The sequence below is a fragment of the Dendropsophus ebraccatus genome, chromosome 1 (genome assembly GCF_027789765.1).
Source record: "Dendropsophus ebraccatus isolate aDenEbr1 chromosome 1, aDenEbr1.pat, whole genome shotgun sequence".
Lineage (NCBI taxonomy): Eukaryota > Metazoa > Chordata > Amphibia > Anura > Hylidae > Dendropsophus > Dendropsophus ebraccatus.
In genome coordinates this window covers 206,486,416-206,507,471 of record NC_091454.1, presented here as the reverse complement: position 1 = coordinate 206,507,471, position 21,056 = coordinate 206,486,416, and the positions used below count along the sequence as shown (strand labels likewise).

The window sequence follows — 21,056 nt, the reverse complement described above, 5'->3', positions numbered from 1 at the left end:
GTGTGATGGTGTTATATTTAGGAGGTGCAGGGTGTGGTGGTATTATATTTAGGACATGCAGGGTGTGGTGGTATTATATTTAGGACGTGCAGGGTGTGATGGTGTTATATTTAGGAGGTGCAGGGTGTGGTGGTATTATATTTAGGACATGCAGGGTGTGATGGTGTTTTATTTAGGACGTGTAGGGTGTGATGGTATTATATTTAGGAGGTGCAGGGTGTGGCTGTGTTATATTTAGGAGGTGCAGGTTGTGGTGGTGTTATATTTAGGAGGTGCAGGTTGTGGTGGTGTTATATTTAGGAGGTGCGCAGTATAGCAGTGTTATATTTAGGAGGTGCAGGGTGTGGCTGTGTTATATTTAGGAGGTGCAGGTTGTGGTGGTGTTATATTTAGGAGGTGCAGGGTGTGGCTGTGTTATATTTAGGAGGTGAATGGTGTAGCGGAGTTGTATTTAGGAGGTGCAGGGTGTGGCTGTGTTATATTTAGGAGGTGAATGGTGTAGCGGAGTTGTATTTAGGAGGTGCAGGGTGCGGCAGTATTATATTTAGGAAGCACGGCGTGTGTAGCGGTGTTATATTCAGAGCATGCAATGGGTGGAAGCTTCATGTTCTGCCACTATAAAATGGAACTCTGTATATTCTTATTTTTTACAAATAAAATACAGCTGATCAGTACAGTGAATATCATTCCAGGGTCCGGATTGGGATTCTCCACAGTGCTCACGATTATGGAAATTGTCAGGTTGATTCGGTCTCCAGTTGCTGTAAATAAATAAGAAAAAAAAAAGTAATTTCTCCCTCATGGCTTCAGGTGATCATAGCGCAGACATTTTCCCCCCCAGAAGTTTTACTTATAGATACAATAGAGGAAATTTACTAAAACCATCTATCATTGCAGTAGCTTGTAGACCGGCTGAGCTTATACATGGATATATGATGTTGGTGCATGGTCTGTATTATATTTGGAGCATGTCAGTTATTATAAATGTTTACACCAATTCTAGTTTGTGTTTCTTTTGTGCACAAGAATTGACTTTGTATACGTGATTTAAAGGGACAGTAATACTATAACATTGCCTGGTTACTATGTAGCTTTAGTCATATAACGCATCCTGCTCAGCACTTACGTAACAGTGAGTTTCGATCCATCCAGCCACTTCCAGGTATTAATTGCATTTGGGTCTCGTCTCAGTCCAATCCAGTATCTCCGGTTCTCCTTGTATAGTTGATTCAAAATATCCTAGGAATTAGTGACAATATTAGAAACAGAAGTCTGTCAGCAGAAAAAGCACCTGTTGTCCATCTAGTCCGCCCTTTTAAGTATTTCCTTTCTTATTATCTAAATTAAGATATGTGTTTATCCCAGGCAGGTTAACATTCAGTTCAGTGGTTTAGCTACCATAGAGGCAGGGAAGGCAGTTGCTATGGGGCCCAGGGATGCACAGGGAAGATAAGAGCCTCCTGTGTCCTTTTGCTTAATCCCTTATGTACTGCAGTGGGTAAGTGACCCAGTGTTCTCTTACAAGCTGCAACACAAAAAAAGGTTAATAAGCTCAACAATTAGCTCTCTGCTTCACTGCTCTGATAACCTCTGACCTCTATTCTCTGAGCTCCTGCAGAGGTCATGGGTTATCAGTGCAGGAGTAGTGAAACAGAGAGCTAATTGTCTTCTGTATTAACCCTTTTTTTGTGTTGCAGCATGTAAGAGAACACTAGGTCACTTACAAAATGCAGTAAATAAGGGGTTAAGCAGAAGGTAGTCTGCTCCTGCACCTATGTATATAACCATGAGGCTTCTAATACGCTGTTATAGTTAAATACAGTGGATGGACAGAACATGCAGACATTGGCTTTCTGCTCTGCCAGTCACTGTTGTGGCTGCACGCAGGATTCTGCCTCTGGCCACAAGAGATTTATTTTTTGGCCACATCACCAAGTATATATATATATATATATATATATATATATATATATATATATATATATATTTATATAATTATAGTGTGTAGGGGAGGGGGCCCCATACAGTTTTTTGCTATGGGGCCCCATGAATCCTAGCTACGCCCCTGATTAAATTATTGTAGATTTACCAACCACATCTGCTGGAAGTTTGTTCCAAGCATCCAAGCATCTACTACTCTTTCAGAAAGGTAATACTTTCTTATGTTTCTGACCTTTTTCTGAGCTAACCTCAGATTATGTCTGCTTGTTCTTGTGTTCAGTTTTTATTTTTATTTTTTAATTGAACCTTATTTAGTCCTTTAACATATTACCTTACTTTTCTTTGCTATATATTGTATATATATATACACAGCCCATGTGTGTGTGTGTGTATATATATATATATATATGTATACATATATACACACACACACACATATATATATAGCCCACCATATGATTTGCTTTCCCTACCACCTGGCTGCACTGGTGACTCATTGTGAGATGTTACAAATTACTACCCCAAAATCCTTCTCTTCTGAAGTCTTTACTAACACAGAACTGCTGATATATTACTCATATTTCTTCTCCCCAAGTGCACTATTTTACATTTGGAAAAATTGAACTGCTGTTTCCATTGTTTGGATCATTTGTCTAGTAAAGCTAAATCATTTTCCATATTACTGACACCTCCAGGAATATCATAGATAGATAGCTAGATAGATTTAAAGAGGCACTCCAATTATATTGCTTACATAATGCTAACTTTCCAGACATATTCCTGCAGTGTCATCTGTTTCATCCACACTCAGCTGCCTCTATACATTTAACTATTCTATTTGTGACTTCAGTCTGACAGCCATATAATGACATTTCGAATGTACTGACTTCCTGTGAACTACACGATTACATCACCCCTTATCACATCCCTCCTGGCAGCGCTCAGACCCCTTTCTTCCCTACCTGGTGCCCCCACCTTGTTACTTTGTAAATCTACACATGAACAGAGATGCTGGATATAGAATGTCTGTCCTTCCTAGGAGTTCATGCAATAATCAGCTGCAGAATTATACAAATGACTCTGCGTGGTGTCCCTTCTGTGTACAGATTCTTTAGTGTGTCCTGTGATACTTTATAGTGTGAGTTAGGCAAAAAGGTTCAATGTCATTGATTTATCACTTGCTGTATTAGGATAGGACTTACATAGGAGTAAGTGCAGCAATGAGACTCCTCCCCCCTATGTCTCAGCACAGCTACAGTATGTAAAGGTTAAGCTAATTGTTATTTTGACCAATCACAGGTGCAGACCTTCTACCCTCACACACTCTCTATCTTCCTTCCTTTCTTAGATGCAGCCCTATATAGGATGGGGTTTCCTGTTTTGGGAGAGCTCTGATCCAGTCAGGATAGTGAGAGGAGTCCTAGTTTGTAAGAGGGACTGAGATTACAGTATTCAGTGCTAGACCCCTAGAAGTCAGGTTACGGTATTGTGGGTAAACTCTTGTCTACACCTGGAATCCTTCTTAACGTCAGGACAGTCACCCCTACAGGAAAGGAAGAGGGACTGATCCCCAGTAGAACAAAGCTGCTATGTGCCAAAGTATTCTACTGACAACGCTTGACTACCTTGGGGAATCTTGAGGAGTTAGTTACACACAGAGACAAAGACCTGGGACTCGTTCTACTTAACGTGGTGGTCTCCAAGCTGGTTGGGCAGAAAGCAGTCATGTATAATATTTATGTGAGTACGAGGATTTTCTTCTTTTAAGTATCAAGAAACTACACAATCCCGCCAGAGTACAGCACTAATTAGACAAGGGCCCCTTTACAGCCCCTACACTTCCCTCTCTACACCAAGTCTTATTCCACTTCTTCACCTCTACCTAAAGTCTACTTCAAGTATTGTTTGATCTGCACTAGCACCTATGACCGGTCCTGTCATTGACCTTTCTTGTATTGCACTGAAGTTATCCACAGTAAAGATTCAACCCCTGTTTAAAGGAAAACTTTTACCCCGGCACCCGGGGCAGAGCTCACGCGCCCAGACTTCTGGAGTAGGACTTGCAGGATGGGGTAAGTTTTCAGGGCTCTACTGGGGGGTTGAGTGGGTTGGGCGCTGGGATGAAAGGTTTTCTTTAAGTTCTGGACTCGTCACCTTAGCTGCGCCGCACCCCCACTCACACCCACACCTAGTGCAAACCCTTCAAGCACAGTGCCCATGTGTCCAGGGGTGGGTATCGCCACTCCTGAAAACCATGACAAAGTTACCCCAAAACCCCAAATCTGCATCCAGCACCCCTGGGTGAGGCAGTTTTCCTAGACTGCCTTTTAATCTATATATTTCTGAAGTGATGTATGGAATTGAAGGTTTTGTATTTACTATCCATATATTGGAGAATATTTGCAGATACAATGTTACATTTTTACATCAGTAAGGATAACTGCAGGGTGATTGTCGTTTCCTGTACACAGCACTTACCGCTTCAGCCTTGTCCTTTACCATTACAAGAACAGATTTCATGTGGGCACATTTACATCTGGCCTCTTCCCAGGTTGTTTTTTCCTCAGAGGCAAAGTAACAAGAGCATCCAATCCTGTTCCAGCCAGAGGGGCACGGAGTGCAGATAGTCCCTGTGTGAATAGAGTATACAGCTGTTAGGGAACATTGCAGTTTTTGAATGCATTATCTGGGCTGACTATATTTGATCTATAATGCTCAGGGAGGCGTGGGTTAAGAAAAAAAAAATCCTCCTAGAATCCTGGAACTCCAGTCACTGCAGTGCGGTGATTCCAGGAGCATAGACAGTGGGGCTGATTTACTAACGTGTTCCTGGCAGAAAATTGACGAGTTTTTGTTAATTTTCCCTGTCGGTTTAGAGTTCCAACATGTTTACTAATAGTGTGTGACATAATTTTTCCAAAAACCTTACAAAACCTGTTATTTCTGTCCAAAAACCCGCTGAGTAGACGTGTCATGGATGTGTCCTTTAAAACCCGCCTCAACCGATAGATTCATTCAGCAAACCAGCCACTTCTAGTGTGGCGGGATGGTCAGGATTTAGTTTTGTCGCATGATACTGAGCTAGAATCCGGGGAGTGAAGCACAATGTCACATACTTCATTCGGCTGTCTCTAATCAGACAAAGTTTCAGCCTGTATTTCTTTAACAGTAACAATCTAACTTATAAATCCAATGCATTTTTAGTATCACGATAGGCCGGTCATGTATGTTCAGACTACAGGGGGATTTAGGACACTTTTACTGTTTGTCCATAGGAAAACAGCCCCTGCTTCAATAAGACAATGATTGATGTAAGGGCAATGACCTCACGGAAAGGTGAAATGGCATTAGACAAGAGAGAAGAGAAGACCATAAGGTGGAGGACATTTACCATGAGAACCTTGATTCTTCAGGCCTGATATTTTTTCACTCATTGCCAAATCTATGGAGTAAACAGATTTTTGAGATGTCTTTAAAGGGGTACACCGGAGGGGAAAAAGTCAGAAAGTTATTCAGATTAGTAAATTACTTTTATTTAAAAATCACAAATCTTCTAGTACTTATCAGCTTCTGTATGCCCTGCAGGAAGTGGTGCATTCTTTTTAGTCTGACACATTGCTCTCTTCTGCCACCTCTGTACATGTCAGGAACTGTTCAGAGCAGCAGTAAATCCCCATAGAAAACCTCTTCTGCTCTGGACAGTTCCTGACACGGACAGAGGTGGCAGCAGAGAGTCATTTACAAAACTGTTAACAGCTCTGAGGTCTACAGGGACAGCAAACCACAACCTCACATGTGACATCCTAATTGACTTTCCCTCAGGGACTTCTACCCTCAGCTGCCCCAGTTACCCCACCTATCATCGTTCTGTATACCACAATTTACTGAAAAATAATGATGATCAGGGTATATAGAGAGTGATTCAGAGAGTGCAGCAGCCTGGCACTACTCCACCCAGCACAGGCACTATAGTCACTGCCACATGTTCTATACGGAGCACAAGATCCCTGGTTTTGCACAGCGCCACGGGTCACAATCACGTAGATCAGTATCACATCATGTGTCTTCCCTTTATCACAACTAATTTCTTCCAATAAAAAAAGATCATACGGAGTGGTGAGTGCTGCCTGTAACTTTGTTTTGATGCTTATATACAGTGGAAACACTACTAGACCACCAGGGACAAGGCTGGATGAAAGTCTGAGTATTACCTTGGGAAAATATGTGTAACGGAGGAAAATAAAGGATAATGCTGCCATATTGCGTCTACCTAATATTCCCATACAGAGGATTTATACTGCTTAACGTTTTCAACTTAAAACTAACTTGTCCACTAGTAAGAGATTATAGGAGGTCCGACCCCCTGACACTATTCATTCTGTGTAGAGCCAATAGAAAGAGCTGAGTGCTGTACTCGGCTCTTTCTGGCGGCTGTAAATAGAATGAACAGAGCTGCAGGGGTCGGACCCCCCATAGTCTGGAGATGGCCGGGGGACTTGGAGGTCTCTTACTTGTCCACTATGCTGTGGATAGGGGACAGGTTAGTTTTAAGTGGAAAACCCCTTCAATAATACAGTGGGGAAAAAAAGTAATTAGTCAGTCACCAATAGTGCAAGTTCCACCACTTAAAAAGATGAGAGGCGTCTGTAATTTACATAATAGGTAGACCTCAACTATGAGAGACAAAATGAGAAAACAAATCCCGAAAATCACATTGTCTGATTTTGTAAGAATTTATTTGCAAATTATGGTGGAAAATAAGTATTTGGTCAGTAACAAAATTTCATCTCAATACTTTGTTATATATCCTTTGTTGGCAATGACAGAGGTCAAACGTTTTCTGTAAGTCTTCACAAGGTTGGCACACACTGTTGTTGGTATGTTGGCCCATTCCTCCATGCAGATCTCCTCTAGAGCAGTGATGTTTTGGGGCTGTCGCTTGGCAACACGGACTTTCAACTCCCTCCAAAGGTTTTCTATAGGGTTGAGATCTGGAGACTGGCTAGGCCTCTCCCGGACCTTGAAATGCTTCTTACGAAGCCGCTCCTTTGTTGCCCTGGCGGTGTGCTTTGGATCATTGTCATGTTGAAAGACCCAGCCACGTTTCATCTTCAATGCCCTTGCTGATTGAAGGAGGTTTGCACTCAAAATCTCACGATACATGGCTTCATTCATTCTTTCATGTACCTGGATCAGTCGTCCTGGCCCCTTTGCAGAGAAACAGCCCCAAAGCATGATGTTTCCACCCCCATGCTTTACAGTAGGTATGGTGTTTGATGGATGCAACTCAGTATTATTTTTCCTCCAAACACGACAAGTTGTGTTTCTACCAAACAGTTCTACTTTGGTTTCATCAGACCATAGGACATTCTCCCAATACTCTTCTGGATCATCCAAATGCTCTCTAGCAAACTTCAGACGGGCTCGAACATGTACTGGCTTAAGCAGTGGGACACGTCTGGCACTGCAGGATCTGAGTCCCTGGCGGCGTAGTGTGTTACTGATGGTAGGCTGGTTACCAATAGGCTGGTTGCCTGATGCAGATTCAGTCTTCCCAGCCTGGTGCAGAGCTACAATTTTGTTTCTGGTGTCCTTTGACAGCTCTTTGGTCTTCACCATAGTGGAGTTTGGAGTCTGACTGTTTGAGGGTGTGCACAGGTGTCTTTTTATACTGATAACAAGTTTAAACAGGTGCCATTATTACAGGTAATGAGTGGAGGAAAGAGGAGACTCTTAAAGAAGAAGTTACAGGTCTGTGAGAGCCAGAAATCTTTATTGTTTGTAGGTGACCAAATACTTATTTTCCACCATAATTTGCAAATAAATTCTTACAAAATCAGACAATGTGATTTTCTGGATTTGTTTTCTCATTTTGTCTCTCATAGTTGAGGTCTACCTATGATGTAAATTACAGACGCCTCTCATCTTTTTAAGTGGGAGAACTTGCACTATTGGTGACTGACTAAATACTTTTTTTCCCCACTGTATATGTATGTTCAGACTACTGTGGAATTTATGAGTAGTATTTACAGTATAAATAGCAGCTACTGCTTCCATAATACAAAAGTTAAAGGGGAAGTCCGGGCAAAATAATTTTAAGATATGTTTTTGCCCAACAAAAGTTATGAAAATTACTAATAGACACATATTATGGGAAATGCACCTATAGTGCATTTTCTCTGCACTTACTACAGCATGGCCTGTTTAGGTCTCTGTATAGTTGGTAATGTCACGTCACATAAACTGCCGCCTCCTGCTGCTCCTGTCTGTCCCACTGCTGCAGCAGGTGTCGGCAGTTTATGTGACGTGACTTCACCAACTTTAGAGACCTGAACACGCCATGCTGTAGTAAGTGCAGGGGAAATACACTATAGGTGCGTTTCCCATAATAAGTGTCTATTAGTAATTTTCATAACTTTTGTTAGGCAATAACATATCTTAACCTCTTAACGACGCATGACGGGTATACCCGTCATGCGGCTGTTAAGGGTAAACAGAGAGGGCTCCAGGCGTGAGCCCTCTCTGCAGCGGGCGGTCCCCGATTGCTATGTGCAGCCAGGGACCGCGTGTATTAGCCGGCGCGGCTGATCGCCGCGGCCGGCTAATTAACCATTCAAATGCTGCTGTCAAAGCTGACAGCTGCATTTGAACAGTGAATGTGGCCCCTCTCCCTGGTGTCTAGTGGGGGATCTCCCCCCCGCGATGCGATCGCGGCGGGGAGATCCGTTGTACTGAGCCGGCCGGGGGTCAGCGTCGCTCCGACGCTGTTCCCGGCTCGGCAATCTATTTAGATGGTCTGAAGCAGACCATTATAATAGAGCCATGATCTGATGGATCATTGCTCTATTATATACACAGGATTAATCTCAATGGGAGATCAGTTCTGTGTATATAGAAGTCCCCCAGGGGGCTTCATATTACTGTAAGGGAAAGTAAAAAAAAGTGTTTTTATTAATAAAAAATCCCCTCCCCTAATAAAAGTCTGAATCACCCCCCTTTTCCCATTTTACAAATAAAAATAAATAAATAAATAAATAAATAAATAAATAAATAAACAAACATATTTGGTATCGCCGCGTGCGTAATCGCCCGAACTATTAATTAATCACATTACTGATCTCGCACGGTAAATGGCGTAAGCGCAAAAAAATCCCAAAGTGCAAAATTGCGCATTTTCGGTCGCATCAAATCCAGAAAAATTGTAATAAAAAGTGATCAAAAAGTCGCATATGCGCAATCAAGGTACCGATAGAAAGTAAACATCATGGCGCAAAAAATGACACCTCACTCAGCCCCATAGGCCAAAGGATAAAAGTGCTATAAGCCTGGAAATGGAGCAATCAGGCCATCAGATACAATATAAGTTATACATGTTATATATCGTTTTAATCGTTACGACGTTAGGAACATATATAACAAGTACGTTTTTCCATAGGACACACGGCGTAAAACTGAAGCCCCCCCCAAAGAAAAATAATTGCGTTTTTTTTTAAATTTCACTGCGTATATAATTTTTTTCTGGTTTCGCAGCATATTTTATGGAAAAATTCAGCCTTTCATTGCGAAGTACAATTAGTGACGCAAAAGAAATTGCTCATGTGGGTCTGGAGGTGTAAAAATGCAAGTGCTATGGCCTTTTAAGCACAAGGAGGAAAAAAAACGAAAACGCAAAAACGAAAGTAAGCCCGGTCCTTGAAGGGTTAAAACTATTTTGCCCAGACTTCCCCTTTACGATAAGGACAACGGAAGCAGCAATGACGTAAAGGTAGAATATGACTCCACTAGAACATCAGTAATGAAATACTACATAAAAGATAGAAGGGGGAGATTTATCAAACTGGTGTAAAGCAGAATTGGCTCAGTTGCCCCTAGCAACCAATCAGATTCCACCTTTCATTTTCCAAACAATCTGTGAGGAAAGAAAAGTGGAATCTGATTGGTTGCTAGGGGCAACTGAGCCAGTTCTACTTTACACTAGTTTGATAAATCTCCCCTATGTGCACATAAACATAACAGAGCTATACATTTCTCTCCATTAGACGCAGTTGGTAAGAAGAAACCATATTCTCCCTGCCAGATCTGTATACATCTGATACTAAGGAATACACTGAGATCACAGTCTGTGATGTGGAGGACACTTACCGTTATTCATTAGTTGTGACATCTGTTCACTCATTGGCAAATCTGTGGAGTAAATAGCAGATCTGTAAGAAGATGCATATGGTGGCAGGATATATATATGCCTATCTATAAGACAATTGGGGGGGGGGGCATGAGCTGAGCTTTTGCACTATACTGACTCATACTTCTCCCTGCAAATGTCCTCTTCTTCACAACTGCCACTGAAGTGCCGTTTCTTCAAGAAATGGCCGCTCGGCATAGACAGTATATTGCTATATTGCTGTCTATGCTAAGCGGCCATTTCCTGTCAGGATGGCACAATAGCAGAAGTTGTAAAGAAGAGGATAGCGAGCTGCCCATGATCCAGCAGCTGTGACATAGCGGGACAGGTAAGTATACCAGCGCTGTTATGTCCCTCGCAGCCCTGGCAGCATCATAGATTAGTAGTTTATGCTGGACAACAGTTACTTTGACCATACCTGCTGCCTTCTGCTCCTGAAGCTAATATAAGCAGGGAGGAAGTAAAGGACTACAGTAATACTAGTCTCCTCCTGCTCTTCCTTCTATTAAAATTATTGTTATGTTAAAATCATATTACAATAACCAATAATAATCAATAGTAACCAACACTCACGGGACAATAGAATAAGAAGAACCAGAGCTGATTGTATTATTAGAGCTTTTCTGATGATGCCGGATGACTCTCCTGCTGAAAAAAATAAAAATAAATGTCACAACAGCAAATGATGACCTAGAATGGTATAACATTATTTTCCCATCCAATTTGCCCTTACAGTATTTCATTTTTATCATAGCATAGATACAGTATACAGTATGTTTATCCCAGGCAGGGTTACATTCACTTGTTATAGATTTATCTACCACATTTGCTGGAATATTGTTCCAAGCATCTACTACTCTTTCAGTAAAATAATACTTTGTTACTGATCTTTTTATCAATAAACTCTGATTATGTCCCCATGTTCTCGTGAAGCTTATGTCCTCTTGATATCGTAACATTCCAGGCCCACTCAGACAGTCTTTGGTTGAGCAGGATTGATACATCACGTCCCAGGTCCCATCTCTACATCAGGAAGCGGCCAGGGACCGGAGCATAGACTGCGAGCACCAGAGCTGGGTCAAGGAGGTAAGTGCACATTAATTAATTAATTTTTCATCCACCCCCTCTTCGGCAAGTTTGTAAAAAATGACCCTGCCCAGACTTTCCCTTCAAGTCTTGATCACTTGAGGTTAAGACCACTACTAATCCCTAGATATCACCACTTTGTGAATGACTGTGATCTCTGCCCACTTGCAGTGGATGGGATATATTACAAGTCTATTGACCCTGTGCGTTTGACATGTCAAAAGTTTTACCAGATAACAGGTAGAATCTTAAAGGATCTATTAGATATATCTGCTCTATAAGGAACTTGATGTAATTTACCTTGACTCCTTCTATCTTCTGGAGGATTCTTCATACCGTTATACTTCATTGTTACGGCGTCAGACGTGCAGTTCTGTGCTGTTATATAGCAATGTTATTTTGCGTCCTGGGCAGGATCAAGTGTCTCTAGGGACCTCTGTATGTAATATATATATATCTGTCTTTATATCAAGTCATCTATTTCCTAATAACACGTGAGACCACAAGGTAATAACAGATAAGGGACGTTACTGGAAAGTTAAGCAAACAGGCTAACAGTATTTTGTTAGCAACATTTTTAAATGATGAAACTAAGTTACAGGACTGATACATCAGATTATTAATAACCAGAGCAGAAGTATCAGTCGTATCCAGGCCCTATTGCTCTAGGTTACCCATAGGCCCTTCAACCATGTAAGAAAATGCATGATAGATGGGGAACTTTGTTAATAGTCCCAAGAGCTTCCAGAAATACTTGGTAAAAGCCAAAAGAAAACTTCAAAAGAAAACTTCAAGAAAAAAGTCAAAAATTAGAAATCCCTGATTATTCAGTTATTTGTCAGGTGCAGCCATAGTGATCTTATTGATCGTGTTGGTGCAGCTTTAATGTCTGAGTCCACCTAATAAATGAAACCATTTGGTTAATACTAAAAAAGACAATATGCTCACCTGTCCCTGTGCCCGCGCTGCATCACTGGTCTCCCGTACCCCACCAGATCTCCTCTTCTCCAGGTTTCCGTGTACATCACAACCCGGGTTGAACATCACAAATGGGTGGGATTTAGCCTGCTCAGCCAATCAGTGACTGCAGCGATGTCCCATCCCAGTCACTCACTGGCTGAGCGGGGCATCTGTCAACCGGGTTATGGCATAGTTGGCAGGGAGCTAAGAAGATAACTGGCTGGGGTTCAGGAGTGGAAGAAGGGAGAGAAAGAAGAAAGAAGATAGATCTTTAAGGGCATTAAGAGAGAGCCAGGAGGAGGCCTGCAGAAAGGTCCTGGCTCAGAAGTTGCCAGCTGTGAACCATTTGCGAAAGGTGGGATCTTGCATCCCTGGGGAAAAGGCGGGATTACGTTGAATGGGAAACCACCGGGAGGGATGGGGTGCCAGAAAACGGCAGATAGGTGTTGGTGGCATATTTTAAGCGTAGGTTTATTTATGGGAGGGGGTCCTACATAAAGGGCTGAAGCAGGAAGCCAGGGAGATGCCAGAAGAGAGCATTAATTAATGAATGAATTCATTCATTCATTCATTCATTTGCATTTTATTGTATGAAATAAATATTTGATCACCAGCAAGAATTATATCTCTTACAGACCTGTTTGAACCTGTTACCTGTATAAAAATCACCTGTCCACACACTCAATCAACCACACTCCAACCTTCCCACCATGGCAAGACCAAAGAGCTGTATAAGGACACCAGGGAAAAAAATGTAGACCTGCACAAGGGTGAAATGCGCTACAGAACAATAGGCAAGCAGATTAATGAGAAGGCAACAACTATCGCAATTATTAGAAAATGTTATACCCTTTTTATGCCCCCTGTATAGTATTTTACCCCTGTTTCCCCTCTATAGTATTTGGCATCTTCATTGCCCCCTTCTGTGCCTCCTGTATAGTATTTGGCCTCTATGTGTGTCAAGTATAGTATTAGGTCCATCACCACTCTCTGTGCCACCTTTATGGTATTATGCCCCCTCTTTGCCTCATGTATAATATTGGGTCTCCTCTGTGTCTTGCATATAGTAGTGGCTCCCTCTGTGCCTCCTGTATAGAAATGAGGCTCCAAGTCCTCGGGGCAGTCATTGGTGGCTTCCCCTTCCCCAGTCTTGATATAAATCTCAAACTTTCGATAGGTTCGCTCATTTCTAGATGTCACCTATACTACACTTGAACTCCATGAAATACAACAATCGATAGCAGAATTACCTTTTGTTTTTTATTCTGTTTTACAATTTTTTGGCTCCTAATTACATTATATTACATTATATGATACTTTCAAATAAAAAATATAACTGATACCGCAAAAGAAAGTTACAGCTTTGGGAAAAGTTCTGCTATTAAACAGATACTATGAGAGGAAAAGATTAAAGCAAAGATATCAGTGAGTTAAGAAACTTCATCTAACAGTACAATGTATTAAGCCGAGCATTACATTAGATACCAGTTACTTCACCTCTCTTCAAAAAAACAACCATAGTGAGCTGCATCCCCCTGTCAGATTCATCACTTGCCGGGTGGTCGCTACTGAATACCCAGCATGTGAAGAGTTAACTGCTGGGAATGGACTCTCCTCCATTCCCAGCAGTAGTAGTAAGATCCCCAGTGTGTATTATCCCTCCTTCTGTCATTCTCTTTACATAGCGCAGTGTCTATTACATGTAAAGAGATAAACTGCCAGGAATGGACTTCTCTCCGTTCTTGACAGTTGCAGCAGGGTCCCAGCAGTGTCACAGGTGGACTACTCTCTGGGTTTGCATGTAGTATAAAGAAGGATTTGTTATTAGGATAGGTGTTATCTATAGGCCTCCAGGGCAAACTGAGAACCATGATAACATGCTGATGGATGACATTAATATAAATGTCAGTAAAGGAGACATTGTAGTTATGGGTGACTTCAACATGCTGGATATAGATTGGAATATCCCTTGTGCACTTACATGTAAAAGCAAGAATGTAATAGAGGCCCTTACAGGTGCAGCTCTAAAACAGAGGTAACCAACCAGAGGAGAGAACATTCTAGATTATTTACTAATGGGGATCAGGTTTCTGAAGTTAGAGTGGAGGAAAGTGGCTGTGTGGTGTACCACAGTTAAGTGCCCTAGTTCTCTCTTCAGTTCAGTGGTGATAAAGGTAGCATTCTATAGTTTCACCACTAGGTGTCAGTGTTACTTTTAAATCGTGTTATGTGTTGCACAGCTGAAATAAGCAAAGGGTTACTGTTATTATTGTACCATGTGTTCTGTGCTGACCTATAGGAGATACTCTTTTCTTTTCTCTACCTATCCCTGCTCTCCACACACACACACACACACAGCCAGTGGAGAAGTAGCTGGTTAGCCTTGTGTGGACAGGAAGTAAGTTCAGCAATCAATGGAGATCCAGCAGCACTAGACGATCCCTCTAGATAGGCACGATGTGTGGATGCACGCTGGAGCCCACTATCTCAGTAGGTGGGTGTGTAAACGGAAAAAACAAGAAAGTCCAACAGCATCCAATCTTCTAAAGAGTCTTCAAACTTTTATTGTGCTCACAAGCAATACGACGTTTCGAGTCGCGATGAGTCTTTGTCATACTTGACAAAGACTCATCGCGACTCGAAACGTCGTATTGCTTGTGAGCACAATAAAAGTTTGAAGACTCTTTAGAAGATAGGAAGTAAGTTCAGTCTAGTTCTGACAGTGTGTTTGTGAGTCTGAGTCTAAGGGCCGTATTCCATAGTATTGATAATCGTCTGGATCAGCCCCATTTGGCCCGATTCGGCAGATTATCGTTCGGTGAAATAGAGAGAACGATCAGCCGTTGATCGTGTCATCGGCTGATCGTTCATTTAGGGCCAGACCTAAAATCATCGTTCCCCCACCGCGCATCGCTACGGTTAAATAGCGGTGCGCGGCGGGCGACCGACAATTTGACAAGCAGCAGCATACATTACCTGTCCATGCTTCTTCTCCGCGCTGTCTTCATCCCCGGGTCCCCCGCGCTCTATCTTCAGAATGGCCGGTCAGCTGACAGAGCGCTCAGCCAATCACAGGCCTGTGATTGGCTGAGTGTGGCCTGTCAGCTGACCGGCCATTCTGAAGATAGAGCGTGCGGGACCCGGGGATGAAGACAGCACGGAGAAGAAGCATGGACAGGTAATGTATGCTGCTGCAAGGGCTGCAAGGACATCGGTAACGATGTCCTTGCAGCCCTCGCTCAACGATCATCGGGCTGTGGAATAGGCCCAGTAAACGAGCGGCGATCTAGCAGATCGCTGCTCATTTACATCGTTGATCGGGCCCTCCTCGGCCCGTGGAATAGCACCCTAAGACACGTGTATGCAGAGACAACCAGAGACACTCAGTTCCTTTAGTCTATCTCTTATATCTACTATGCAGTGGTAGACACTACAGGAGGGAGAAAAGTCGGGGATCATCCTAGCCCACGCTGAGAACCACTCTATAAAGAGCAGGGCAGTATCCTACAACACAAGAGGAACTAGCCTGGATAGAAAAAAAGATGCCAGAAGGTCTACGTATTCTATCTCGCAGTGCAAGTAATCCCGGGAAGTCTTGGACACTTAGGTTCAACCAGGTAACTACGGCTGGGGCTTGTATCACCCTAGTAGGATGAGTAGCTCGACACTATAGAGCAGAAGGTGGTCAGACATTAGTCTAAACACTGGTACAAGTATCTCTCACTCTCAAGTATTTTTCTAATGCTCCGGCAGAACACAAGTACTACATTGGGTTGGGACTCCCTTGACAAACTCCTCTCCTCTACGCTGCTGTACTCTACTCTAAACTCTCCAAGCATCGCTACAACTACCTCTACTATATCTTTACTCTGCAAGTACCTCCACAGCACAAACCAAGTTGAAGCACTAAAGTCTGTTTCAAGATTATCTATTTGCTGCCAAAGTGTTTTGTGTTATTCAGAGACTGCACAGTAAAGCTGTTCTATTTTTATCATTGGGACTCAGTCATCTTTTTATCCGCACCAGCACCTATACACATTCGCCATACACCTTCGGTCATTTTTCCCCTTTCTGTGGGTGGCGGTACTGATAGTCCAGGTCGGTCAATTGCCACTCAGGAGTACAGTGACAAGAGCCCAATGGACCCAACACAGCCCGGCAGATCACTGACCATTTGTTGAACAGTACAGACCGGCCACACTAAAAGCAGGTACCAATATTACACCTGTGTGCTGGACTAGCACTGGCGTCAAGACAATCACCATCACTGGCCGAGTAGACCGCCACGGTTGGACATACAAACTGACAGCGTGCAATCCTTTATTACAACCATATTTTAGAGAGACAGATTTTAAGATTTCTGACAGCTTCAGAGTTAAGCTTTGTTTTGCTTTGGTGATCTCTGTGACTGACAGATCTTCCAGCCAGTCAGTTTCCTTATAGTCAGCTGTATATGCTTTGAAACCAGGAGAGCGCTCGAATGGGATTTTGGACCGGACCTCTGGTTCCCTATAAGTTGTTCTTGGGAACTGCAGTAGTTGCTGGCTATTGCAGTATTTACCTTATACAGTGTACCCTGCTCCTATCCTTGTGATTTATTCTGCTATTCCTGACCTCTTGCTGGACCTTCACTCTATTGTGTTTGTCTCTTTAGTGTTGTTCAGTGTTTCAGTTACTCAGGACAGGAACTGTCTCCAAGTTACCCACTGCCATTTAGGGCAGAGTGTGGTAAGAGGGTAGGGATACGGGTCTGGTGCCAGTTTAGGGCTCACTTGTCAGTGTTGCTCTACCTATTAGCTGACGGTTTCTAACAATATGTGATCCAAACAATTGAAACTGTAGTTCAATGTTTGAGTATTTTGAGCTGTCTGCTGTCTTTCTAACTGCTGCCATTCCTGAGTTACAAGTTTTTTTTAAAAGCTGATCTATATCCAAGATGGCGCCGACCAGGAAACACATTTCCCATCATGCATCTCCCTGATTAGTCTATTTGTGTACTCGCCCCCTTAGCTTTCTTTCCTGCCCACTGCTGTCATTATTATTGTACTGTAAACACTGGACTCCACTGATATTGCATCACAAAACCCCAATATGTATTCCATACTAACTGATGGTGTAGCAATATCATATGAGCAGTTTTGTCTTGACAAAGTCTTCAGAAGAGAAGGATTTAGGGGTAGTGATTTCTGATACAGGTCTGATGCCAGTTTAGGGCTCACTTGTCTGTGTCACTTTACCTAATAGCTGACGGTTCCTAACAATATGTAATACAAACAATGGAAACTGCAGTTCAATTTTTCAAAATGTAAAATAATGCACCTGAGCAGAAGGAATCCTATATCTGAATGTCATATCAGCAGTTCTATGCTAGTGAAGGATTCAGAATAGAAGAATTGAGGGGTAGTGATAACCTTAAAATGAGTCACCAACGCAACCACGTCATAGGGAAGGCTAATCATATGCTGGGCTGTATAGCCAGAGATATAACCAGTAGGAAGAGGGAGATTGTGATCCCTCTGTACAGATCTCTAGTGACATCACATCTGGAATACTGTGTCCAGTTCTGGAGACCTCACCTACAAAAAGATATTGAGAAACTAGAACAGGTTCAAAGACTGCTACAAAAATGGTAGAGGGTGTCAGGTATAAAACATATCAGGAAAAACTAAAGGATTTGAATTTGTATAGTCTGGAGAAAGAAGGAAAAGGGGGACATGACTGAAACCTTTAAATATGTTAAAGCACTAAATAAGGTTTAAGAGGGAAGAAACTGAACACAAGAACAGGGGGGCACAATCTGAGGCTAGTTGAGGGAAAGATCTGAAGCAACATGAGAAAATATTACAGAAAGAGTAGTGGATGTTTGGATCAAACTTCCAGCAGATGTGGTTGGTAAATGGACAATAACTGTATGTAAACTTGCCTGGGATATACATCTATCTATCTTAAGATAATAAGAAAGGAAATGCTCGCCTGAGGCCCCCGACACCCTGGTCTGCACTGTCACTGACGGGGACTCACAAGCTTCCTTGGCTCCGGCCACACTGCTATCGGAAGTATGAAATCTCCTGTAGGCCCTCCCCACAGGGAAACGCGCCGAGCTACTTTGGATTCAGATTATAATTGGTCCTTTTAGGGTGGTAGCCCTGAGCACTTAGCTCCTGGGGGGCCCATGGCCACCCAAAAAAAAACGTATATTTTCAGTGGAGTATTGGCTCCTGGCTACAGTTCTGCCATGATTTGCAAAAATGGAGAGTGCCGAGATTTGAACTTTCATGATGATTTGCCAAAAAACTGCTGCTTTTTTACCGCAATTTTACACAAGGGGTGGGGGGCCAGGCTTGGTGAACAGCCCGGGGCCTTTGGTAAAGTTAATCCGCCCCTGTTTGGATTAATCCCTCTCTGCCTTGACTCAACGTGTGGAGTCTCATGGTGCAGTTCTGAGGGACCTGATTTTTCATGTGGACTACCTTGAAAATCGGGGATGCCACAACAACGTGAAGATTGTAATCATCTCAGAGACGTACTGTGCCATGTCCATTACTACCAGCAGAAGGAGCCCCTCCTTCAACGTGCTTGGGAGCTAGGTCACTTGTATTACAATAGTGCAGAAATAACCAATATCCCAGATCTATCTAGGCGTACCCTGGCTATGCGACACTTGCTGTATCATGTGAGACTGCACCAGGCTTCCTTCTGTCATCCCCACTCTTATGCTGGGGGCTAGGTGGTCTATTATGTACCTCTCTTAACATTTATTACTTTCAGGGAGAATGCATGGTAGCCTGCAATAATTTTTGACACTTTACCTATTAATGTTGCCTCCTTTCCCTCCTAACCCTTCCTCCCCCGCTCCCTCCCCTATCTTCTATCTCCCTTTGTTTCATAACCTAATCACTGTTAGGGCACGTTCACACTACGGAATCCATGCGGATAACCTCCAGCAGATTCAGTGCACGCTCTCGCTTCATTCCATACTCAGGCAGATTCCCCCATCCGCCCAAAGAAATTGACATGTCAATTCTTTTTTGGGCAGGTGGCGGAATCTGCCTGAATAGAATGAAGCCTATGGGACGGGCAGATCTTCAAAAGGGAGTTCCGGGGGGAAGGCGAGCGCACAAAATCCACTGGAGATTATCCGCCTAGATTCCGTAGTGTGAACAGGCCCTTAGAGTAAGGATGTTTAGTGAAGTATCTCATTCTGAGTTGTGGTTTATCTTTACTGTATTGTGTAGTTTTGATGCTCAGATGCTTATGCGGAATGACCGCTAGAGGGAGATCTTGCACTACTTTCATGCCATAGCTCTGCATGAGTGTCATGTTATTTCATAATTGTTGTTTTTCTTGTTTTTTTTCACCTTCTTCGAGCTTAGTGGGCATCTGTCGCATTTAGTCCCATTGACGGATCACAATTTTCTGGAGCTGTAGCTGTTCCACCGATTCCAAAACTAAAGGGGTCTCTATCTTGTTTGCTCGTTCAGCTCCTTGGGAGTATGTAGATCATTGTGCAGACATGGATTTCAACATAGCTTTCAATCCTCTCCTGGACTCCTCTTCCCAGTCTTCCTCCCTTTCTTTCTCTGCACTCCATTGAGCCAACCAGTCTCTACACTCCTTCTAACTGATGGATATCTGGCGGCTGCTACACCACCTAGACAAGGACTACACATTCTTCTCCCACAACCTTTATTCCTGTATTAACTACATGTTCTTCTCTCAAACACACTACATGTTCTTCTCTCATAAGGATCAAACCTTATAGGCCTCTATTGATTCCATCTCTTTCTCAGACCATGGTCTTATCCCCCTCTCTCTATCCTTTGCTCCCCCACAGCCCAGGACATGAAGATGGCATTTACATGAGACCCTGCTGTGAGGGCTTCAGCAGACCTCCATGCTGACTTATTATTTCACCAATGTCACCCCTGAGTGTTCTCCCCTAGTCATTTGGGAGGTACACAAATGCTATATTCGGGGAAAGTTCTTTACAATAACATTGTGCCTCAAAAAGGAACACTTCCCCCAAATGGTATCTTTGTTCTCCTGGATTGCTGATCTCGACAAGCTACACAAAAGAACACTGGCACAGGCTATAGGAGCAGAATTAGCTTCTTTAGGTAGGAAGTTAAGAGACCTGACATTCTCCAAGGCCAAATCTTGTTTTACCCATTGCTGTCATCACTTTTACGAGTTGCAAAGGGCACGATCCTTTATAAACCACATATCTTCCCCATCTGGCACAAAACTCTCACCTCACATATAGCTGACATGTTCCGCTCCTATTAAAAACAATTGTAAGGCCCCCACCCCCACCCCCACCCCCTTTTGCGAACACGCTCTTACACCATTGCCTTCTCCATCAAAGACTTGGGCCTCCCTTCACTCCCAGTAGAAAATGTATCCTTGCTTGAGACTCCCATTACTTTCACGGAATGGGTGTGGGCCATCAAATGCTCCCCGACTGCTAAAGCATCCAACCCCAGTGGTCTTATCTTAATACAAAACTTTTGGCTCTATTCCTCCTTCGGGATGATTTCCTCTCCACATTTTACTATTTTGGGGGGTGGGGTGGGGCTCTTCTGATTCCCATGCTCAATTTGGCTTCTTGTCCACCTGTTAAGGCCGGGACAATACTATCAAAGCCATTACCATCATACATCACATCACTAGCTCTTTCCTTCCAGCCATGCTGCTCTCTACTGATTCTGAAAAGGCCTTTTTGACAGAGTCAGCTCGGTATTCCTTACTACCACACTGACTCACCTGGGTCTTGACCCTAACATGCTAGCCTAGATCTGTTTCTTATACTCCCACCTTTCAGCAAAAGTGTCCGTCAACAATCTCCTGTCCACACCATCCTCCATCTCCAACGGCACCCGCCAAGGCT

General features: G+C 43.0%; 1 protein-coding gene across 2 annotated transcripts; it reads right to left on the bottom strand.

Annotated features, from left to right (window-relative positions):
• Nucleotides 1-479: 479 nt before the first annotated feature.
• Nucleotides 480-11,618, bottom strand: LOC138792080 (CD209 antigen-like protein E). Of its 2 annotated transcripts, none has more exons than XM_069969268.1 (7): nucleotides 11,510-11,618; nucleotides 10,697-10,771; nucleotides 10,084-10,125; nucleotides 5,333-5,383; nucleotides 4,420-4,571; nucleotides 1,127-1,239; nucleotides 480-761 (listed from the first exon to the last, which is right to left on the bottom strand). In XM_069969268.1, the coding sequence occupies exons 1-7, from the start codon at nucleotides 11,556-11,558 to the stop codon at nucleotides 641-643; spliced, it is 603 nt and encodes a 200-aa protein (XP_069825369.1). In that variant the 5' UTR covers nucleotides 11,559-11,618; the 3' UTR covers nucleotides 480-640. The 2 variants fall into 2 exon arrangements, with proteins under 2 accessions (XP_069825369.1, XP_069825427.1); XM_069969326.1 differs by having other exon boundaries at nucleotides 10,697-10,768.
• Between the last annotated feature and the right edge of the window lie 9,438 nt (nucleotides 11,619-21,056).